Source organism: Condylostylus longicornis, unplaced genomic scaffold (genome assembly GCF_029603195.1).
Source record: "Condylostylus longicornis isolate FDR11 unplaced genomic scaffold, ASM2960319v2 ptg000036l, whole genome shotgun sequence".
In the NCBI taxonomy this organism is placed as follows: Eukaryota; Metazoa; Arthropoda; class Insecta; order Diptera; family Dolichopodidae; genus Condylostylus; species Condylostylus longicornis.
The window spans coordinates 42,717-69,466 of NW_026578005.1; the positions used below are offsets into that span (position 1 = coordinate 42,717).

General features: G+C 21.5%; 1 protein-coding gene across 2 annotated transcripts in view; it reads left to right on the forward strand.

Annotated features, from left to right (window-relative positions):
- Positions 1–3,387: 3,387 nt before the first annotated feature.
- The window catches only part of LOC129608819 (GATA zinc finger domain-containing protein 10-like), a 71,500-nt gene continuing 48,137 nt past the window's right edge, over positions 3,388–26,750 (forward strand). Inside the window, exons 1-2 of one of the 2 annotated variants that reach the window (XM_055520557.1) lie at positions 3,388–3,406; positions 4,950–5,414. In XM_055520557.1, the coding sequence (XP_055376532.1) occupies positions 5,102–5,414 (313 nt within the window). In that variant the 5' untranslated portion in view covers positions 3,388–3,406; positions 4,950–5,101. Of the gene's footprint in view, positions 3,407–4,866; positions 5,415–26,750 lie in introns of those variants that run through there. The other variant, XM_055520556.1, reaches the window with a different exon arrangement.

The window sequence follows — 26,750 nt, forward strand, 5'->3', positions numbered from 1 at the left end:
AAGTATAGATAACTAGAAAACATTACTGAATTACTAATTAAACGTGTAGTTGCTTAACTAATAGGTATTTTGCTAATTAGGAAATTTAATTGTCTTGCAATTGAAAAATTTAAAAATGAAAATTGTTTGAGACAATCAACGTAGCCTAATCCATATTAAATATTTTATATTTTGTATTATTTGAAGTTAAGTAAATAATTTATTTATATTATAATATTATTTACTTTTAACTTTTACTTACTTAATATATTTATGTATATAAATATTTAAAAAAAATCATATCATATATAAATTAGTATTATTTTCACACGCTTTATTTAAATAATATGTTTTGTAAATATTTTGCCTTATAATATTCTTATCCTTAATTTTGTTTTGTATTCTGCCAATATTTTACAATTATATACAAATACATACATTTTATAAAATATAATAATGATAATAATAATAATAATAATGTTTATATAATAGATTATAAAAGTAGATATACCCATATACATATATATATATGCAATATAATATTTTGTACTACCTATACATAAACAAAATTTTTTTTTCTTTTTCTAAATATATGAAATAATGTCACAATATTATCAATGTATATGTATGTATTATATAGTTTTCATAATAAATTATTTAAATTTGAATAGCTGAATTTTAGAGCTGAATAATAGCCTCTGCTTTTTTGTTCTTTCTTTTTCTAAAATTATAATACATACATTCTAAAATGAATTTATTTTTGAATATAAATTTTGTACATACACATATATACATTCAATTTTATAATATTGAAATATTATAAAAAAATATTTTCTCAGTATTAATGAAATTATTTGTTTTGCATTTATCTTTTCAAAAATCATGCGATGATTATACTCTTAATTTGATTTTGTGTGTTTTGAAAAAAATTGAGGTAAAACCATACTATATAATAATATTTTTGTAGCTGAATAGAAAAGAAATAATTTTTTTCCTTAATTTTCTTCAGCTAAATTCATTTTCATATTTGTATATTTTCACAATATTTGGAACAATTTTCGATATTTTTTGTGAAAAACTATACAATATACTCTTCTTCTACAATAATGGCAATAATATGATAAATTCATAAACATCCTTTATATGTGTGCTACACAAATTTAATTTTTGTTTTGTGTCTGATAAGACTCACGATGAGAGCGAATTTTCATGTTGATATTGATATTTTTTCCTTATTTTTTTTTTATATTTTAGAATATTGTAATGATAAATATAATAATAATTACGATGAATACGACAACACAACGACAACTCACAAAACAGATAACAACTATATTAGAACACAAAAAAAAAAAAAAAATAAAATAATGAAATGATTCCAAAATATACGAAATAGAAAAAATTGAATTGTCTGTTTGTATGTGAAAAAATAAGGATGCTATGCCGAAATATTTTAAATATAAAATAGTACAAAAAATGTGTATGTATAACCGCGTATTGTATGTACTCATATGCATATAAAAAAAATATTTACAATTATTATTCTACACATATAAGCAACATATGCATATGAAAATGTTTATAAACAAAATTAATCTATTGTACCTACATTATACTTGTGGTATACTCAAAGATATAAGCAAAATATTTTTTTTGTTATTTTTTTAATTTCCACCAAAAACAAAAAATCTTTTACAACATTTCCAATTTGATATCAATGTAGAAATGAACAAAAAAAAACAAGAAAAAGAAAACAAAACAGAACAAAAACAAGGAAAAAGGAAAAGAAAACAAAAGGAAAATTAAAATTTTCTCACTTTTCATATGGCAAAATACAAAATTTTTCGTATTTTACGTGCATGCACACATATACAAACATCAAAAATATGTCTATATAATTTATATTATAAGTTTTTTTTTATACACATATTATGTATATATACTCATAATATATATATAATATATATTTATATTATATAGAGTAGAGAAGAGTATACTACTAGAGTTGAAATTGTAGAGTGTTTCTGTGTTTCCATTTATTTTTTGTTTTTGAAATTGTTTTTTGTTTTTTTTTTTTGTTAAAAAGAGTATATGTTTAGCAAAGCAAAAGCAAAGCCAACACATATAAAAACACAAGAACGTAAAACATAAAAATAATAAGGATAATAAAAAGCAAAAATGAAAAAAATGAAAGAAAAAAAAAAACAGAAACATACAACAGAATAGAGTAAATGTAAACCCAACAAAGTGATGTTGGAAGAGGAAAATAATATAAAACAATTTTTCCGTTTTTACTTTACCATTAAAATAAAAAGTTAAACAGAAAGCTTTAGTAAGAACAGTGTCGCCTTACGGTTTAGTACGTCTTTTTTTCGTTAAAGGATCTTCTATATATTATTAGTATTTATTATAAGAAAAAAAATATAATAATAATAATAATAATAATAATAATAAACATATTTTATATATTTATATATCTATATATACATTTATATTATATACGTATAAATATATATACACGTATAACGTATGTCCTTTTATGTTTTTTTTTCCTTGGGTTGGTTATTGTTTGATTATCTGAATTTGAAATTTCAGATATAAATATAAGTTCGGGTTTTCGCAAACAAAAAGAAAAAAATAATATATTTTCTTTCCATTGAAATATTTTCACATTTAACGAGAAAAAATATAATCGTGTGTTTTTTTTTTAGTTTATATATTTATTTTTTTATAAAACAAAATAATACTTGAAAAAAATTATTTTTGGAAAATTTTTTTAAAATAAAAATTATAAATATTTAAATTATAATTGCAAACAAATGTAAAAAAGAAAATATGCCTGTTAATAGTAAAAGTAAATTATGTAAAAAAATTTAAAATCAAAATTTAAATACAAAATAACAAAAAAATATACACAAAGAAAGTTTTGTTATATTTTGATTAAGAAATTTCAGCAAGAAAAAAATTTGATTTAAAATACTTGGTAAAAGGAAAAAATAAACACAAAATATTAAATAAGCAATTTATAACAAAATAAAAAAAAAATTATTATATAAAACATAATTAAATAAAATTTCAAATAAAATACAAATGAAATTTTTAATCACAAAAATAATTTGATATTTAAATTCTTTTATAAAAAACCAAAAATAATAATAATAATAAAAAAAAAATTTTTAATTGAAATTTCGAATAGAAAAGAATATTATTATAAATTAGTGAAATGTTAGAATAAATTTATAAAATATATAATAATAATATAAAAAATATAACAATAAATTAAGGAAGACACACATGAAAAAATAAATTGATAACAAAAAATAAAACAACAAAAAAAACTCAAATTCAGGATAGAAGTTGTTCTACATATATACATATATATATATATATATATATATATCGGTACATGCTGACAAACATTTTAAGTGTATGTTATCTTCTTATATAATAACTATATATATATATATATATATTAAAATTACTTGCAATTATATATTTATATAATATATAATAATATGTTATATAAAGTATTATATACATAATAAAATTTTTATCAATGAAAAATGAAATATAATTCAAAAATTTAGGAAAAATTCAATTGATACTCTATTTATAGAGAGAAAAAGTAGAGAAATATAATAATAATAAAAATATATAACGAGAAATAGAGCTATAGAGAGAAAGAGAGAGAAGGAAAACAAGAACAAATTGGGAAATAAAAAAAAAATTGATTTAAAAAAAAAATTATATTAAATCTATTGTACATATATATATATATAAAGATATATATAAAAAGATATATTTATATATATACAATAAATATATTTTATTATAAAGAGAATTAAAATATTAAAATAAATTATACAACAAAGAATTTTTACGCGAACACCGTTTAAATACAAGCCTCTAACAATAGTAATTATTAGAAATAAAAAAAATTTCATTTTGTCAGTAGAGTAAAAACACTTTCTTTTTTAAAGGGAATTTGTTTGTTCTTTTCTTTGATTGAAAACAAAATTTTTAGCTCTTGGCTTGTAATCATATTAAATGGCAATAAAAAAGTGGTGGGTCAAATTAATTTTTTTTTTTTTTTAAATATTTGACAAAATGAAAAGATTTTAAAGAATGAAATTATTATTTGCAGCTTAGAATTATACTAAAATATAATTTACTTATTCAGTCGAAATTTTCATATTTATTCAGTCGAAATTTCATAAATAATTGAGTTGAAATTGAACAAGCTATAATATTAAAATTGTTCAGTTGAACTTTAGGATATTTTTGTTTGTAAATTTTAAAGAAAGTAATTAAATTTTTGAAATTCACAATAGTTCAATGTTAAAACCTGGTTTTAATTAGTAATTTAACTATCTACATAATATTATGTAATTCAAATTTATATTATTTGAAATTGTATTCTTTTTCGGTAATGAATGCAAACTGTAAACTATATCAACCATTCTAATTTCGACATTTTTTTCTGTAATTTGTTTATGAATGACAATGCCCCAATATGTAACTTATAATAAAATTATTAAATATTAATAATTTTTCAATAACTGTGCACCAGTTAACGAAATTATTATTTCAGTAAGCACAATTTGTTTACATTTCTGAAAATAAATTACAAAAAAATATTACTATTGAAGGAACAAAATATTAATTGATTTTATTGTTATAAGCTACATAAATACAAGTACTAATTGATTTCTTTCATTATTTTATTTTGTTTTAAAAATAAAATCAAATAATATTAAAAATTTCATCAGATTATAATTTCATTGATATTATATGACAACAAACTATAGCAACCAAAAATATTATATTCAATGTTAACCTTATACTTTACACTTTTGTAAAATATAAATAAATTGATATTAAAATTTCTTTACAAAAAAAAAAATAAATAAATAAATTGTAAAATAAATTTAAAATAAATTGTTATTTTAACAAAATCGAATATTGATTAGGTGAAAAATAAAAATAATAAAAGAAAAAATAAATATAAACATTTTTTTATTTATTTTTATAAATAAATAATATACAATTTATTATATAACAAAAAAGAAAAACAAAAGCAAAGAAAAACAAAAAAAAAATAAAAATTTATCCTTTAACAAATATGTTGACCATGTCAACATTAATGATGCCAGCACCAACAATGGCTATTGGTGCACCACAAATAACGGTTGGGCCACATAAACCACCTGAAACAAAATTATTAGCAATACATCCAGCTCATACACAAGCTCAACAACATCAACAAGCAGCAGCTGCTGCTGCTGCAGCTGTTGTTGCCCAACAACAACAACAACAGCAACAACAGCAAGTTAATCAACAATTACAGCAACAGCATCAAGGACAACAACAAATTCAACAAAATGGTCATAATGGTCAACCATCACAACAGCAAATTACATCAAATTCTAAACCAGGTGAGTGAGAAAATTTTTAGTTTTTGTTTTTTTATCTTGTATTTATATTATAACAAAATGTAAGTATAAAAATAGAAGACTATTCCAAATGAAACATCCAATATAAAATTTTAATAATTAAAAAAATTATTTGAATTTTCAAAATTAAGAATAAAAAATTTGCTTGCACCTACTGAGGATTCTGATAGCGTTAAAAATACTTGAACTAAAATTTAAAATTCCTTAAAGTTTGCTTGAAAAACTGAAATATTTTACAAAAAAATATTATTATAGTCCAAGGTTACAAAGTGAAATTAATCAAAACAATCTGTTTTCACTCTTACGTCCCATTTTCATTAGAATTTCCGATTCAAATTTTAAAAAAAATTTTTTTGTGGGGAAAATGATACGTTAGAAAATAAAAATATAATTAATATTTTTTTTATATAATTGAAACATGACCATCTGTTACATTTTGATTGAGGTTTCATTTTTTTAAATATCGTCTCCTTTGCTTTTATTTATTAAGGATGTATGGAAATTTGCTCAAATATAGATATTCTTAAATTTTTAAAGAGGAGTTCTTATATTTTTAAAGATCCATTAATATTAAATATTTTTGCTTAGTATTGATTTTGGTCTTTATAATTACATTTAAAATTGATAAATTTAATAAAATCTTTTACTATTGTGTTATTGTAAAAATATTAAAAACTTAGTAGTTAGTAGGAAATATACTTAAGAAACTACTTAGTAGGTTTACTTATTATAAAACTTAAGTGGTTCCTAAAGTATATGGCGAGATTTGTAAAGATTTATTACCCAAAGAATTTGGGAGTTTTGAAAAATTATTTTGTCTTCTATATGATTGATTTGCTAAGTAAAAATTTGAATTGAAAAATTCGAAAAAAAAATCATAAGCTCAGAAGAATGAAGACATTAGAAAAATGAGAAAATAAAATAGTTGCCCGCAATTCGGTAGGCTTAAACTCTAATCGGTAGAATAGAGTTTAAGCCTACCGAATTAATATTGTGCATGTCACTGAAATTTAACACAATTACAATAATAGATTTGTTATTGCAAACGATGCGGTTTGGTAAAATAAATAAGTAGTGCCTTGGGGTATGCAACTTTCACAAAATTATTTTTATTTAATTTCCTTTGTAGCATGAGAAAAATACGCGTTTCTTTTTAGGGAATCAAAAAGTTTTTATTCCAAATTGTGAATGTATGTTTTATAATTTAAATGTGAAAGTTCTCGGATTTTTTATGTATACAATAAATTTTTCTAAATGTTATTTAAATGACTATTAAAATATAATGAAAAGATAAATCAAATGAAAGATCTGTCAAAGGCATTCAGGTTAAAATTTTTTGAAAATCGAAAAATCCAAATAAAAATATAATATCGTCAACAATTTTCTTAAATAGTGACTATAACAAATTCATTAGAATAATAATGTGCAGTAGAAATGTGTTGAATAATGTGCAGTATAAAAGTTTTAATTATAGAAATAAAAATTATAATTAAGAGAAGCCAGCGGCGGGATAATCAAGTTGTTGGCAATTCAAAGTAATTAAAATTTAATGCGAAACAACTATTAGTCTTTAATGAAATTCCTTATTTTTCGAAAAATTTTCTTGCGGTCTTTGAAATCTTTCTCATTCTTCCGTTCTTCATCCAAAGATAGTAGAAATTTAAAAAATTAGAAAATATTTAAAATAAGTTTATCACAATTAGCTATCTCCTTTGGTTCATAATTAAAATCGAAAATAACAAACTCCATCCTAACATTTTCATCACGTGATCCAGACTTATTTTGATGGAATCCCTTATTTAAGTTCTGCAATTAATTTCGAACAAATTGAAAATACTTTATTGTAAAGTGAAACTTTTCGTAGTATTATTTCTAATTTAGTTGACATAAAAGCTGGTATGTATATGATTTATCTTTAAGGTTTCATAACATTCCGATTAGACAAAATTGTACTAAACTCTTCAAAGAACTCCAGATATGAGTATAGAAATTTAAAAATTTTTTTTAACCAAATATCAACCTACTAAATCGCATTAAATTCAAATTTTATTTTTCTTTCCATTTCAACACCAAAATTTTACATATTTTATTTAAATTCTTTTATTTTATTTAAATTCATCTTATATGTAGGTACTTTATAGTATACTGATATCCTTATTTCAAAAATAATTCCATCAATATTTTATGTCTAAAGAATAACTTTAAATCTCATCTGTGAATATCATTTTGTTTCCCTTAGTTTATTTAACCCTTATTTAAATTATTTAAGGTGGTTTTTATAACGAATAATTTACATATATTCATTTTATTTATTCATTACACCCTTTACAGTAGATTCATATATTTTAACACTTTTGCTTTTATTATTTTTCTAATAGAATTTTCTATTTAAAGCTGAAAAACCACCTTATATATTAAGACATTTCCTATATGAAATACCAACCGTTTTATTAAAATTTATTTGTGAATATTTTGTTAATTACATAGACCTTAATGAACAAAATAAAATTTGTAGGGTGAAAGTTTTTAAAATTAAAATTAATAATTTAGAATCAGAAAGGCAGAAATTAAAAATATGTAAAATTTGTGTAAATGAGAAGATATTTTCTAAAATTTACTTTAAATAACAATAGATAGCAAATTCATTTTGATAAAATAATTTTAGCAATAATAGTATAATACAGTATAATATTATTGGAAGAAAACCAGATATTGTTAAAAATTAATATCAATAGCACCAGAGCATATTTTAAAATAATGGTCAAGTTAATAAGCTTTAACATGGTCAAGTTTTTAACAAAAACTAAAAATAACATATAAAAATGTCATATAACGAATTCACGAAAAATCGCCCACTTAAATTCAATCAAATTAATAATCATAATAATAAAATCATATTATATTTTGTTTTGGAAAAGTTTGAGAAATTTGAAATACCGAATATAGTAGTAACAAGAAGCAGTCTTAGTATTAAGAATTAATAAAAAAAAAACAAATTTGGATTGAAGCAACGCATTTTCCGCTAAAAAATTTAAATTTGTTGAAAATTATTTTCAAAAAGCCTCATTTTGTTACCATAATTTATTTTCTTAACATTATAACAAGTTCTTATGCCTGTTAAGTTCTTACGCCTTGCATGCCTGTGGAACGAACATAAACTAAAAAAAGGCTTTACACTTTGATATTATTGGAAATTAAAGGAAAAACTTAAATTTTCAGAGATTATGTAGCTAAAATGTAACATTGTTATGTAATTAATTTGATACGCAAATTACATAGTAGGAGAGTTCTAAACCTTGCTGTATAGAAGAATTTTTTTAAATTAATCCAAAAAAAATGATTAATTTTTACAACCATTTTATCAAAATAAGATTTGATCCTGCCATTTTCCAATATAAAAACTAAATATCTCTCTTCGCTGGTATAATTAAAAAGTTGTTTGCATTTTCAATTGCGGTATAAAGATTTAAAGAGCTATAAGTTCTATGGCGAAATGGTGAGGAAAGTAACAGAGTGTGTTTAATGAGTATTAGGAACACTTATTTTTCTTGTTTGAAGTAGGTAAAACAAAAAATTATTGCTTTTTTTGAAAAAAATTGATTGCTCTCAGTAATAGTATCGAATCATTTGGAATCCAACTCAATGAGTTAAGAGTTTATGTATTTAAATAATGTAAAATATTTGAAAATATACTAATTTTCTAAAAATTTCTCTTCATAATTTAAGACTTCTAAAAATTTCTATTCATAATTTATCAGTAACAAAATAGTATAAGTAAATTTATGAAAGAGATTCTTCGATTTCATGAAAATCAGTAAAATAAACTACATTTCTTTAAAAAAAATGAGAAAATATAGAGTTGATCGTGTGAACTCTGTAACATCTGTACGAATGCTTTCCAAAAGTTATAGACACCAATAGCAATAGATGATAAGAGTTCATATACGAGTATAACATTTGTTGATTTTCTGATTGAATTTTTGCTAGTAATATAACCCTATTGCTACAATATCACCGTAGCCTTTATAATTTCAGAATATAGCCAAAATATTTTTGAAGTTGTATATATGAAAACTATTGTTAGAACCTATAGCACAATGATAAATTTTCGCTTTGTTTTAAAATAATGGGCCTCTTACCAAAATCTTTTATGCAAAACTTCAATAGACTGAACTTCAATTTTTGAATATCTGAGATATAATAAAAATATGTTTGATGCCAGTTCGTTGATACATTCGTTTGTACGGGCATAAACTACAATTTAAGCTGTTTTCTATATATGGGCTCATCTTTACTACTGCTTTCATCGAAATAAAAGTTATTCTTCATTATTAATTGTTTTTTTTTTAATTTAAATTTAAGTTTTGGCATTTATTTTTATAAAAACTATTTTTAATAAAGAACATAGGTATGTCACCTACATTAAAATAGAAACTAAATCATTATTTTGTTTTATGGAAAAAGTGAAAGATAAATGAATGCATCATTTATTTTTGAAAGATAAACGAATGCATCATTTTATGCAAATTCATTTTTGAATGATAAGGTCGAATATTATTCTCCACTTTGACTATGGCAATAATTCTTGTGGTTTCACTTTCCAAAAAATAATGGCTTCACCATAGAGTGAATGATAAAACCAATAATGAAGAGAACCTGTATTATATTTCTATATAAGAGAACTTGTGAATATTATCACATATCAATAATAAAGTAAATTACTCTGAATTAATTCATTCAAATTAATGATAATCTTCATAAAATATTTATCCTATTTATAGAAAAAATCAATGTCACATTCCGGCATAGTTAAAATTCACACAAATGGATTTAACTTACCATAAATCAAGCTAATTAAAGTGTTGGTTTTATGATACAAAAAACTTATGTTGCTGAATATTACGAGATAAATGAGTTCATACATAAACACATACATATTCATGTTCTATTTTACATATTTTTTTTTTTTATATTCAAAATTTATTATTACTACAGAAGTTTTTTTTCCCCATATTTTTTTTTCTACATATTTTTATATTTATGATATTCTTGAAACAACAAATTTAGCTTTTCCTCTTCTTTTAAGGGAAATCAGAAAAAAAACAAAAAATAATAATAAAAAATACAAAGAAAATTAACACAATAATTTTATATAACCATGGAGTATGAAGAAAAAACAAAATACAGTTAAAAAAAAATGAAAGAGATAACATGAAAAATGTAACGGTGTTATTATTATTTTCATATATTAACTTTACTGTTATTCTTTTGTTATAAAATTTTTATTTTTTTCGTTTCTTCTTCATTTTGTTTTATCATCAGAATGCTTTATTTTTCATATTAGTACAAAAAAAAAAATAAAAAAATAAATAAGGAAAAAAAAATAATTCTTTACTTTTATTATTTGTAACACAAAGTAAAAAGTGTACTCAAAGGATAATTGAAGACTTTTCGGCAAAATAAAATAACAAAAAAGAAATCACATACTTATTAGAATATCACACAAGGAACAGAGATAGAATGTACGTATAAAATAAGAAAATAAAATGTCACGTGTTGTATGATGAAAAACAAAAATGAAAACAAATGAAAATAACAATGATAAAATCACAAGAAAAAACAAAAAAAAAAAAATTGAAAGACAAACGCTTAAAAATTATCTCTTTCTAAAGTCATAAAAAAAAAAAAACAAAAGTTTCCTTCCCTTCTCTCTGAATATAATTTACATAGAAAAGTTGAAGAAGAAAACAAGTGAACCCACAACAAAACAAGTAAGAGAAAATAAAATAATAAAACAAAAATATGAACAACTAAAAATTAGAATTGAATAGAAAGAGATAGATTGATTTTTTTTTCCCCATTTTAAATCTTTGTTTTCTGAATTATTGTTGTTGCTCTTTAGTTGTTATTTTCTTTCATTTTGTGTTTAGATTCTCGCAAGTGTAAACTCATTGCTATCCAAATGATGAACTTACATAATATATTGTTAATATCATGCCCACTATATGCTCTTATTATTGTTATTTAGAAAGAACTGTTTGCATCGTACAGTGTTAGAACATTTACAGAGTTTCGGTGATATTTGGAGTATCTATGATTACAATTTATTATGATTTACAGCTGAATTAAGATTGTGTTTAAACACAATCTTAATTACAGTTTTAAAATTTTTTACAAGTAAATTATTTTAAAATTCATTTTAAATATTCATTTTAGAATAAAAAGAAAATTGTATTTTCATAACATAGCTAGCTTTATACTTGGAATTCGAAATAAATATTGAATTCTATTATTTAAAATTATCCTTGCTTTAGTAGTATTAAATTAGTATTAAATTAAATATAGGAATTAATACACTTTCTATAAATAAGAATAAATTTATCACAATACTTAATTATTTTCTCAAAAAACCATAGATATTATATTATTGCGAAAATTTCTAAAAAAATTAAAAAAAAAATCATTAATACATAAAAATAGCTAGTTCTGAAGTAAAGCAAGAATAATTCCATTCAATTATTTATAAATTTATACATTTATTTAAAATTATTAAAATACTTAATCAGAATTTTAATTGTGTAGGACAAAAAATTAAATGGAAATTAAAAATTTTTTTTTATTTTCAATAATAACCTAATTCATTGAATCAGAAAACATTATTTTGCTATTGTTACACATTAATTACATATGCATATCGTCGGTATTATGGAAGAGTCACAAGACTCCTTTTTTCAGAGTTTTGATTCATTAAAATAAAAATAAAAATTCAGAATTTTCTAAACTATCTTTTACTTACTAGCCACGTAACTCTAACGTTAATATTTTCGGTAAAATAAAATTGTAAGTTTTACATGTATCTGCAAATTGACATTATTGTGTATATTTTCAAATGCGTTTTTCTCGAAACACAAAAAATGCTATTTCCTGACTCTTCCATAATACCTACGATATATATTTTAAGAACTCAATGCTCAAGATTCTATTTTATTACAGAAATATAACTTAGACCATTATCAAAGGAACACTTTAAATGAAAAATAATTAAAAGTAATTTTAATTGAAAATTATTAATTCTTAAACAAAATATTATTCATATTTTTGTACTGTTATACAAAGCAACGTTTTTCGCTGACATAATTTTAAAATTTTAAAAAAACCTACTTAAAAATATTAGGAATAGATGCCTAAATAGTTTTATAGTTCTTTACAACACTATTATTTTATATTAGAATGTAAGTACTTTCACACCGTGTTACGATAAACTTTTCTCACTTTCTCAGCTATAAATAAAAGGAAGAAGAAAAAAAAACTAAATGAGTAAAGTTCATTTTTATTTGTATTTTTCTTTTTGTGCTTATTTTCTTGTTAATCCCAGTATAAGTGCTGTAAAGAAAAGTATACCTATACCCGTTTTGACAAGGTAATATGAGAATTCATAAATGTGTAGATATTTTACAGCATTTATGCATAGTTTTTTTTTTTATATGTATACAATATGTAGCCATGTACAAGTACTCTGACATACACACATATCTATATATATATATACATATATTCATTGTACATGAACTAGACACGTTTTAAGTTCAAATTTTTTTTATTATTATTGTTCGTTTCAATTTCTTATTATTTTTTCATTTAGTCTTGTTGTTGTTTCGTTCTCTTGATAATTTTTATTTTCTCAACAAATTTTCATTCGATTCTTCAGTGTTTGCTCCTCTTTTTCTTTTCTTTATTTTTTTCTCGCCATCCATGATATTGTTTTTTTTTTTTTTTATTATAGAAAATTTTTCATAAAGTACAACATAGCAAAAAAATAAAAAATTGAAGGCGGTTTAAGAACATTCTCATATATTTACATATACACACACATCCATACATAGACATTTCATATTTTACATGCATACAATAACTTTCAAGTATAATATTTTTATTACACATTGTAAATAGACTTTGTGTACACAACATGTTATAACATTCTTGGCTACATTTATACTAACTTTATACTTACTAACATAATATCTGGGTAAGAAAAACGAGAAAAAATATTAAAATAAAAATCTAAACTTTATGAGTTGAAAATATGTTTTCTCCGGTTTTTGTTCATTTTTCTTGTTTTTTGTAAAAAATTTTTCCACAATTTTTAAGTTTAAAGTTCAAAAACCTTAAGAAACTCTGAAATTTCTCTTATTTTTACATTGGTTTCTTTTTTTTTGCTCCTGTAGCTCTATTGTATGTAAGTATATTATGTATGTATATTTTTTATATTATCCGGATATATATACATATATGTACAATATCTTATGTATATATGAATGTGTAGGTATATGTACATTATAAATAATTCTTTTGGGAATTTTTTAACATGAAAATTAAAAATTTTATGTTTAACCTTCGTCATTTTAAAGGTTACTTATCAAGTTCGGGAAAATTTCTGTTGCTTTTTCTTCTCTTTTTCTGGATAAGTTTTTTATTTTTATGTTTCTTTTATTTTTCTGTTTTTGAATTTTTTTTTACATGTTTTTTTTTGTTATTATTATAAAGAAGTGCGAAATAACTACTATATAAAATCAAAAAAAAAGCAAAAACAAAAAAAAATTCAAATAAAAAATAAGCAGGAAAATTTTTAGATTTATGTTTTTACATTATGGTTGCAAAAAAAAAAAAAAAATAAAAAAAAGAGAAAAAAAATTATTTTTAGATAAATTTTTTTCCTTTTTATTTTTTTTTTGTTGGTAAAATATTTCCTGTTTTTTAGAAATCCAAATTTGAAAGTATGTTAAAGATTTTTTTATTTCTGAATACAAAATGGAAAAGTTAAATAAATTTAAGAGTTTTAAAAAAGGCGAAGAAGAGGTTTGTAAAAATCTTTATTTTTTAGTACCTTTTCTTCTTTTTCTCATAAAATGAATTGAATCAGGCATTTTGATTTGGGTTCTTTTTTTGGTTGATGATTGTCAAATTAGACAATATATAAAAATTGTAACAATTAAAAATTAAAAATTATTAAAATGTACTTTAATGCCGCATAATTTTCGCTTTTTCTCATGAATCTTTCACTGCACGGTTGACAGGATTAATAATGTGTCAAACCTTACATAAAAAAGAATTCAATAAAAGTGTTAGAGTCATGCTAAAATTGTCATACATTTTATATTTTTATATAATGGTTTTAAAATTTTTTGTAGAATTTTTTGTAGAATTTGTAGAAATCATAAGTACTTTATAAATAAAATTCGATTTTTATCGAGAAATCTTAGCAACACTTATCAGCAGACCAAGCATGTATTTATGCAAATATTAAATATTTTGGTAATTGAATCAAAAAAATTCTTCTATATTATTCTGGTTTCTATTAGTTGTTAAGTAAACTGAACAAAAAATAGCTATAATTCTTTAAAACGATTTAAAAAAACCACAAGAGTCTTGTTTATAAATAAGAATTTTATTTGAATTATATGAAATTTGTTTACATTAATAATAATTATTTTTTTCGATAATATATTAGACAAACTATTAATTTATTCAAATTGACTTTAAAATAGTAAAAATTGAATATTTAATAAACGAAATTAATATTAGCAATTCGTCACAGTAAAAATGTTAAATTAATTTTTTTTTTTTTTTAAAATAAAAAACACAAAATGCCCCTGATGTTATGCAATATTAAATAAATTTAAAAAAACATTTAATTAGTTAACGTAACGGGTAACAACTACTGATATTCTGAAAAATCGGCACACTTATTGAAATCCCTAATTGCTATTGCACTTTTCTAGTATTTTAAATTTATTATTAATCAAAAAAATTAATTATACATTCGAATTATTTGATATTTTCTTCATTCTTTGATTATTATTATAATCAATTTTTAATTAATTTAGACTTTAAGGTTTAAAAAATAAAATAAGAATATTAACAAATTTATTTTAGGCAAAAAAAATAGTAAAAATCGCTAAGATCTTTAATATGTAAATTTAGAAGGTTTTAAGGTTCCTGTTATATTTTTATTACATATAATTATTGTTACGCATTTTAAACAAATAAATTTCTAATTTTTTTATTTATAAAAAAAAATATTAAATAGTTATAAAATTGAGGTGTCAATAATAGATCGAATTTTAGCTGAATACCTTACAAAAAATTAAAAATTTTCCTAATTATAAAATTACCTTACTAGTTTTCTTATAGCAATAATTAGTACGTGTTTTTGCATCATTTTAATAAGATTAACGTGAATTTTAAAATTTTCCTAAAGAATCCAACTAGCTATTTTTTAAAAAATAATAATAATTTTTCCTTATTCTGTCATGTCTTCAATTTGTTATCAAAACTATTAAAATTTTTTAAATTTTTTCTTTTAAACATAACTACACATTAAATTATTCTTTTTTATGTAAAATTCAATTTAACTTTTACAATTAATTTTCAATTAAATTGAAAAAGAAATTTAAGATTATCTTATGTTTTTTTTTTTTTTATTTCCCTTTGCTCTATGAAATTATTTGCATTATTTATAAGATTTTGCATATTTATCTTGCATTTTTTTTCCTCATATAAGTTTTTATTTAAAAAAAAATTAAAAAATATCTTCCTAGATTAAAATAATATAATAATTAGTTTACTAAATTAATTTTAAATTTTTTTTTTTTAAAATTAAAATTGCAATTTCTTATAATAAATTTATTCAAGCATACGTCCCATATATAGATGCCAACTAACACGTTAAAAATATCGAAAATGTAGATGATAATTTTCTGAGCTAATTATATAGAAAAAAAAATAATAGTAAAATGAAAAACAATTAAAAATGGAATTTAGCCAGATAATTATAATACAGAAATGTGTTAAAAAGGGAAAATGAATAGCTTTATAATTTTGTTAAAGAAAAGTTTAAAATATTTTTTTCAACTTCATAGCATCTAGATTATAAAACAAAGAAAGTATGTGGAAGAATTAAAAAAAATAGCAATTTTAAAAGTTCTCTACCATCTTAGACTTATAATTATTCTTGAAATGAAGTTTAAATTATTCAAATGAAAAAAAAAAAAACTTCAATTTTATTTAATTGGAAAAAATTATGATTAATATTTTTTTTTTTGTTTAATTTTTAGAATAAGTTTATTAGCTAGCTATTCAAAAATAAGTGAAAAATAATGTTTAATTTTAAAAAGTAAAAATATTAAGAATATTAAAAGAATCTATTCGCAAATAATAAATTTTTTTATACATTAGAGCAAAAATTAATAATTAAAAATGCATTTTAATTATTAAAGAATTTTTGAAAATATTTTTGCTTTTATTTTTATATTGCAAAATGGCGTATTTATTAATAATCACTTAAAAATAAAATTGTTAATTAAAATCCAAAATTTATTCAACGAAATTGTTGTTTTAAATATGCAAGAATTTTTGAAGATTTTTCTATATGAATTTAAAAACTATTTTCAATTTCTCATTTAAAAATATTCAATTTATATATAAGAAATTTAAAAAATTTCAGAAGTATTTTAAAATTCTGGCAACATTTTAATGTTGCAGCTTGTTTTATATTTTAAAGTAATTTATTACAAATATATTACAAGGAATTCAAAATTCCAAAAATATTTTTGTATTACCACTTTGGAATTTCTTGTAACAATCCAAGATGTACTAAAAAATTTTCCTTTGGAATTTTCGATAAAATGGTTGAGAAATGCGCCAGAACTTCTTAAAAATTTTCATATAAAATTTCTCATACACCGTTCGAGACTTTTTATAATGGAAAATTTTCCATTTTCACTTCGAAATTTTCTTTTTTCCGATTTCAAAAATATTACAGCACAAATACCTTAAAAAAATTACAATTGACTTTATACATTAATTCCTTTGCTGAAGCTGCTACCATATTCATAAGCTCTACATTGTAAGATTTTATTCTAACATCATAAAATTTAAAAAAAAAGCTTCAAATCGGTACATTTTAGATAAGGGTACCACATTCGTTTTAAAAAAAGCTTTGTTATCCCTCATATATTTCTTCCCAGGTATAGGAAAGTATTCCATGGAATATGAGAATTTTATAAAAGAATTCAATTGAAAATCCTGTGAATTTGGTCAATTGGGATATTAGCTAATTACACGATTGTTATTAGATAATTGAGACTCTATATCTTTCATTTTCACTTAAATTATCTTCGACCTCTGCTTTCGTTCCTAAAATTTGACTCATTCAGCTTAATATATACCTTAGTTTAAATTTGAAATAATTATGAAATTCACTTAGTTGATTTCTAATATTATGTTTTTCATTATTTAACTCTCTCTACCTATTTCTTTTAGTATCTCACATACCAAATACTGATTAGGTGGTTGAAAAAATGTTTAAGTTTCAGAATTTATTATTTGCGGAGCAAGCATATTGCTTATAAATACTTGATTTAGTAATCGGTTGGTAATAAAATAATAATTTATTTATAAATTTGATAACATTTAAAATAGGTACCAAATATTTTGTTTACCAGAAATTTACTAAAAAATAATTTCAATAAAGTTTCTAAAAGAAAATGTTGACCTGCGATTCAATCATACAATATTTTGTATATTAAAAATTCTGGCTAGCATTTTGTACTACTGCAACAATTTAAATCATAATTAAATTATAATTAAATTTATAATATCGTTTTTAAATTTTATTAAAAATTTTAATTTTAAATTATTTATTTTCAATTTTCTATATGAATGAAATTTCAATTTGTGCCGCCGCATACCTACGTTATATAATGCATGTATGTATAAGTGAATAGAAAAACCAACTCTCGACTAATTTATAAATAGAATTCATATGAACTAAAATGTAAAATTTTTGTTTGAAAATCAAATGGACACAATTTTCATGTTACGGATTGCTTTCCATTTCCCTATTGTTTTCTTCAATTCTGTGTAATTAATTTTTGATTCGTAGAACAAAAGTTTAAATAAGTTTTTTTTAATTTTACTTGTTTTTTCAACTTCAAATCGATTTGATCACACAATACATACCTAGTTATGTCTATAATAACTTTAATTCGACGATTTTTAATGAATATAACAATTGAAAAGAAAAAATTATAGAAGAAGAGAAAAAAAAGAAGTACTTTATTTCTGCATCACTAACATTTCAAAAAATAAATATTATATAAGATTCGGTTCAGTTGATATCAAAAGACGCGTTTTTTACTAAAAATTTAACATCGAAATCAATAGGTTAAGAATTTTTCAATTTTATTTTTGTTCTTGTTTTAACATTATTATTATTGTTATTATTTTTTATTCTACTTGTTTTCCTATATGAAGTGACTTACTTACATTTATATACCAAATAACAGCCAGTGATTTCTTAACATTAAAGTGATTTCCCATAGTATATTTTCCCTTTTTAAATTCAGTTTTCTCTATTGTTATCGTATCTATATAATATTATTATATATCAATAATGTTATATATGAGTAGATTTATATATATATATACTCATATATATAAAAATATTATGCTCTGTTACGTAAGCGAAGTTCAAACTTTTCAATTTATTGCTTTTCATGTTATTGACAAAGTTTAGTGCGTTTTGTGTATTATCTTTGTTAAAGAAAAAAAAAAAAAAAACAGGAAAATATTTTCCGACATAATTCGGTTTAACTAGATGGAAATTCTTTCCTTAAAGTGAAAAGTAGGAAAAACAGAAAAAAAAATATTGTTGGTGTTGTTGTTGAACATTGAGAATATAAGAGTATAAAATTAAAGTATAAATATACTTTTATAGTACCTAAATCATGTGATTTTACGTATATATACATAGAGGTGTGAGTACATTATAAATACATACTTATAAATGTATGTAAATGAATAAGTTGAATCCTTTGTAAATAAAGAAGAAAAGAGGATGAAATATAAGAACAAGAAGAAGAAGAAGAAGAAGAAGAAAAAAATTAGATCATTTTTTTTTTCTTCCTTCTTTCGTTGTTATGGAACAGTCAACAGACACAGTTCATTTTTCTTAAAACTTCCCTTTCTATATATATAAGATTTTTGGAGAACAAAAATACAAAGAAAACTTTTTTCTTTTCATTTCTGGAATTTCCATTTGTTAGAACATCCATAAATTTTCTTTGTTTTTTTTTTTTTTTTTTGTATTTTTTCTACAATTTTATGTAAGTATGTGGTATACGATTGTTTTCTACTGATTTTGTTACTTTTCCGCGAGAAAATATAATCAATTCGAAAGAAGCAAAAATAATTTACTTATTTTATATAACAAGTTAGATACGATGATTTTTTTTTTTTTTTTTTTGTATAACAAAATTTGAGAAGGTTTCATTTTGTATATTTGTATGTATATGTATATAGAAAACGAAAAGTAAAATAAACACAAACAGTTATAATGTGCTTTAAAAGAATAAATTAAGTCTTAAGAGAATGAAAAACAAAAACAAACAATAAAAAATATTGAAGAAAAAAATGAAAATAAAATAATTTTCACGTTTCTTTGTTTTTGTTGTTCAATTTATACAATATGCGCTCATCGCCCTCCTGATTTATATTTCTTTTTTAGTTACCTTTGAGTTTCCTGCTCTTTTTAGAAGCAAAATGAAAATATGTAATAACAATATTGTTATACAATTTGAAAATTATTTTTGAAAAGACTTTGGTTCATTATAACTGAAAAAACTAACATTTTAAGCCTTGTATAATTTAAGAATTATTTATTTACAAAAAAAAAGAAGGTTGAAGAAAACAATTTTTTAAATTTTGGGAAAATTTTTTTAAAAACTAATTTTAAAATTTCGAATTTATTATGCCTCATCTATTCCATTTATCTCGTTTACTTAAAATTTTGTGTTTCAAAATGTAAATTCTTTCCTTAGTATATTTGAAATGTGTAAACTTAATAATAAATAATTTATGAAAATTTTAACCTATAAATTAATAAATGAGTTACAATGAAAATTAAAAATATTTGTTGAAGTACTGCCCTGCTTTATCATTGAAATTATTAACATTAACTATTTTTACATATGTACGTACAATGAATGAATTTTCCAGCTCAATTCAAAATAGCAGTCCAAATGAACCAAGATTAATACAAGATTAATACAAGAAGTAAAGAAATGTAATACAATAAACGAATTTCATATATTGATGTTTTCAATATTTGCTTAACCATTGCAATTTAAGTGTTTTATTCTAGTAATAGCAATAATTTAAAATCGCATTTACATAATACATTAAGAGCATAATACACACACCTACAGCACATTATATCTGATCCAATTCTTTAAATTAATTGCAGAATTTTTTTGAAATTTAAATATTGCCGATACATTTTTGGAAATTAAATTACTTTTTATATACGAAAAGCTCTTCTTTATTTTGCTTCATTTTTGGGAACCTTTTAAAAATTATTCTTTTAAAATGTGAACGCTATTCTATAATCATTTTATTCATACAAATATTATTTGTATTAAAAGTTTCTGTAACTGGCTATAATTAGGTCCATGATTATATCCGATTGAATCAAATATTTATGAAATTTTTCAATTTACAAATTAAAACCGGATTCAAAATAGCACACACATAATAAAAATAATTTTGTTTTTCAACTTTCGAAAAATTTTATTGCAATGTTAATAAATATAGGAACAAAAGTAAAACAAAAGTACAAAATAACAAATCGCTAACTACACATAAATACCAAGTTTTAGTCAAAGACCTAGTAAAACAAAACTATACTTATACAAACGAGAAAAACAAAATAAAAACACAAGGAAACATTCTATCAAATATAATTATAATTTTAAAATGCAATAAAAATTCGAGAGTATATAAGAAAACTCTTTATAAGCAAAAGAAAAAAAAAAATAAAATTGAAAAGACAAAAAAAAAAATGTTTGTCAAAAATTTTCCTTTCACTCAAAGAAAATTCTGAATTTTTAATTTTTTTTTCCTATTTTGTTTTTTTTGCTTTTTTTTGGAATTTGAAACTTTTAAGGATATATAAGGATGAATATAAAAACTTTAAGTCTTTAAAAAATCGCATTTTTTAAGGGTATTTCCTTTCCTTTTTGCAAATTATTCATTCAAAATTGGAAAAACTAAAAGAAAAAAAGATTAAAATTGAAAAAAGGTCGTTTGATTAAATTCTCTATAATTAAAAAATCAAAAAAAAAAAAGAAAAAATGAAAAAATACAAAAAAAATTTAATTATATTTTTCTTGTAAAACCTTAAAATAATGCAACATTTAGTGGACCATTTCGAAAACTTTTAATTTAGTAAAAACTAAAAAGTTTTTAAAATAAATTTACCATTAGTCGTGCAAAAAATGCAATATTAAAAATTAAATATTTTATGGGTAAAATTAAATGGAAAAAGCAATTTTAAGTTTAATAATCCGTAAACTTTTGTTTTTTTTTTATTTTAAATTTCCTATATAAAGTATTTAAAATTCACTATAAAAAATACATAGGTATTAAAACTAAATGTGGCCATAATACATTAGTGAAAATATTAACAAATTAATGTAGCATTCAAATGCAATAAATACAAACACAATCATATGCTTTAGAAGATCAAAACGATTATAATGGTTTGTTTTTTATGGAAACGCAACAATTAACTGGTTCAAAGTAAAAGTTTTGTGCAAAAAAATATGTAACTATAGTGAATTTTACTTAAGTCTACACCATTTCCTTTTCCTTCCTCACTAAATGATGACAATTTTGCTAGACAATCTGATTGTTACATTTAGTCTGTCTAAATGATGATTGTTTTTAGTTTGTTCGAAGTAATTTATTCTTCTGATAAAACTCTAGTTTTATTCAAAATTTTGTAGCAGGTCGAATTAAATGTAGTAGACGAGAGAATACTCAGTCTCTAATGTTTCATATATACTTTCCAAAGTTGATATTCAAAGCATTCTGCGCTCGCATAAAATGGTTTGAAGCTGAATTATTTATTTGTAATACTCTTTTCTGTTTGAGATAGGAAAAATTCAGTAAATAAATTTAAGAGAAATATGAGAAAATTTTTTTTAGTTCTCTTTGGTATTTAGGTTGTTGATAATTTAATTATTACTATTTAAACTTTTAGCAATTAGTAATTTATTAATCGAATTCCCTTTAAAATCTAATTTGGTTTTTCAACTCTAATATATAAACGAATTATTTTTTTAGTGCTCCAGCTTATATTTATAATTTTCTCAAAATTGCTTTAATATTTACAAATTCATTAAAAATATCAAAATTGTTTTTGAATTATTTAATTTTACTGTATTATGCCGATCGGTGAAAGCTGAATATCGAAATTATTCAAAAAATTTTTTAAAGAAAGTGCTTATTATTAGTTATCACTCTGTTCGCTCTGTTCCGTCAGATGCCAACAAGAAATATAATTATTTTTCATAACTGACACATAATCAACCCTTAAATTCGAGCATTGTGTTAACACTTCTCTCTAAATTTTTGTTCTGTTTTGCTCATTCTCAATGCATGCAATCTTTGGTATATGAATGAAAGTAAATATTAAATAATTTTATTGATTTTTTAAAAGCTGATAAAGGGAAAAACCATTAATTTGATTCAGCTTTATTTACATCTATTCCAATGTTTTCCAATTGAAATATTTTTCTGCAATTTCTGAGAATTTTCATTTTATTTAGTATTTTTTCATAATTCATAGATTATTACACTTATTTCAATTATTTATAATTTATAACAGTTTAAAATTTTTTTTCAATTTTCAAATTTTTTTTCAATTAAATCAAAAAATTTTTCTCTGTAATTCAAGATTCTTCCCTTCAGAAGAGAGGAAAGGTCAAATGCGTTCGAATTTCCTGATATTTTTTTAAAATACATTTTTGTAGTTGCTGTGGAATATCTCATAAAATTACAAATAATTTTCAAAATAAATTTGATTACAAGCAAATAACTATTCTAATATTCGAATCAAAAATAATTTACTCATATGTAGTCAATGTAACATGTTAATACTTTATGACAACTGCGTTGTGTATTATAATTTTGGTGAAATTGTGTTTAAAATTTGCATTTAAAAATTGCCTTTTTTCCACTAATTTAATATAAATTAGCAAATAATCTTAAAAATACATACATATATGAAAATATCATTCCGCATACAGCACTGCTTATAATCCACCTTTAGTCTTTATTTCTGATTTCTTTTTATTTTGAAAATTTTTGTTTCCCCCATCTCAAATTAATTGAATAAACCAGATATGATTAAATAAAAGGATATCAAATTTTTATTAAGTATATGTATATATATATATATATTGTATAAAAATTTACATAGCCTTTCAAAATAAAAAGCACAAGAACATAAACAAGAAAAATGAAAAATAAATAAACTTCTAATACAATAATAATCAATTAATTTTATATTTATTTCAATAGATATTTATGTTATTATAAAACAATTTCCTCTTTATATTAAAAATGTACTCTAATTTAATATGAAAAATTTTCAATTCCTCATTTATGTACATACATACGCATATGCATATGTGATATAACGTTAATCAACAAAATACAATGAAAATAAATAAGAGCAAACAAAAATTGTATTAATAAAATTTTCCATTAAGGTTACAAATTATTTTAGTAGAGATATACGAATACATTGTATGTATGTACATATATGTAAATTATATCTTATGTTTTACATGTACTCAAGCATTTTTGCCTTTAGGCAAAATCACATTAGGGGAAATAACATACGAAATATATTATACATATACCTATAATATACTTATGTAATATGCTAATACATAAAATACACGCATCCAAACAGTAAAAATAACAAAAAACTCCATTAAGATTAAAATTTTTTACAAAAAAAAAAAATAAAAATAATTACAGGTATTATATATTATTCACCTGTACCTTTTTTTTTCTCTCTGTGCTTTCTTCTCTTATATTCTAACAAAGAAAAGTTTACACGTAAAAAGATTACAAAAATAAAAACAAAAAAAAAAATAACAATATTTTTAAAAACCGATTTAAATCGATACACAATTTGACAGGAAAACAAAATAAAATCCAAAAAAAATAACCAAGCAAGAGTAACAAGGAAAATTTTTTGAAAAGTTTTAGGGCGATTTTAAGTAGATCCTTTTTAGTATAACATCTTTTTTGTTTCAGAAAAAAAAGTTATTGCGTTGTTTTTTTTTCTTAATTTGTAATCCTTTTTTTTTTTTTGGAAATATAAGTACCACGCATAATACACAGTAAAAACTCGATTAAAAATATTTTATATATAAAAAAAAAAAATATTCAAAAAAAATTTCATTTTAAAGAAAAGCAAAATTAAGGAAATGTGGAAGGACAAAAAGGCTTTGTTTAGGCATTGTTTTTAGCTCTGCTATCATGTGAATTAAATTATAATTAAGATAAATGAATAAAAATTTGATATTAAATTGTAATTATGATAAATTATTCAATTTTAGATTTTGCCTTTTCAAATACCAAAGCGTATTTGAATTCAATAACAGCATATCAGATTTGTGTGGATATATGAAATTTGGATGAAAATCGCAAATAAAAGAATTAAGTATTGTGTTCTGAAATGTTTTAATAATTTCAAGACATAATTTTCAAATTAATTTGTTGCAGTATAATGAAATAGTATGAATAATATAAAAAAGAAGAAAACTGAAGTTGAATTTATTGAATAATTCTGCGAATATTACAAAACATAAAGATATTGGAAAAATTTTTCCTGAAATAAGTATACGAATGTTTAAAATGTTGACGTCTGTTTGCTCAACAAACTGAATTTTTGATTTAGTTAAATAGTATAAAGTCTTTGAAAATAAGAATCAGTATATAAGTAGATAAACAAAGCTATTTTTTTTTAAAAGCGTCTAATCAGCTGAACTCTTTACAATTTGCGTTATAGTAAATATTAATTAAACAGTATGATGTGCGTAAATATTAACATTCATACAGCATCGAAAATAATTCAAAATTTAAATCATTAAAATTTAATTTGATAATTCATACCAGTATACTTGTTTGTTATTTTCATCTCATTAGTTAAATTTCAGAATAAATGAATCCTTGCATTAAAACGAAAAAGGAAGCTTAATTTAATTTTTATTTTTTAAAGATAAAACAATAACAAATTTCGTACTCTCCTTTATTTAGATTTTTATTATTATTAGGAAACAGTAAAAAGAAGGAATTCCAGAATTCCTTGATTACAAATATTATAAAATTAATTCTAAAGAATTTCAATGAAGTGATTCAAGTTATCGCTCTGAGTACACATGTGCATCATTTTTGTTGAGTAAAATTGTAAACACAAATCGTGTTATTCATAAGGAAATCCATATGCAAATTCGATTATTATATTAGTACTCTCTTAACTCTCATTAAGAAGGGGAGAATATTATTATCAATTTTACTCAAATAGGTAATATATTGGGCAACCTTTTGTAGGAACAAGTGGCTTTATTTGAATAATAATTCTTCTATATTAATATTATAAATAAAATATTGGTAAAATTTAAATTAAATACCCAACGAAAAAAAGCTTGATTTACTGCTTCTGTCCTGTTTTTTATTCTATAAATTATTTTTGTTTATTGAACTTCATAGGAAATTTGCTTCTAAATAGTAAAAATATTCTGACATACCTTCTGACCTTATTCTATTGTAATAATAATTAGAGTTAACTAATTTTAATTGAACTATTATTAATTCTATAATTTTCAGAACCAGTTTTCCAAAATTTTCTGAAACATTGAAATAGTTTTCAACTGTAATACATATAAAATTAAATTTTTCAAAAAAAAAAAATTTTTTTTAAATATTACAATATAGGCATGCAAAAATATAAATGAAAAATGTTAAAATAATTATATGTGCTCGAAGGATATTCTACCGCAATAAAAATGAAACAAATTTTAAAGTTTTTTTTAATTTTTTTTTATATATTTTGTTTTACATAATATATTTTTTTGTTTATGATTTTATTTTGCTCAAATGTAGAATCATGATATTTTAACGCAAAATACGTGAGAAAAACATTATCCATATACATATATAACAAGAAGGATAAAAGAAAGTTTCAAAATATGAGGATTCGTCATAGCAACAAAATAATAATATATTGACAAAGTTTTTAAATTTTTTTACCCATTAAAATCTGTGTATGATAATATTCCTGTTTTTTTTTTCCTCATTTCTTGCGGGTATTTTCTTACCTTATCCCTTTGCCTTATTCTATAGTATATAATGTATATATATGTAGCATTATTATTCTGTTCTTTATTCTCGTTTCCTTTA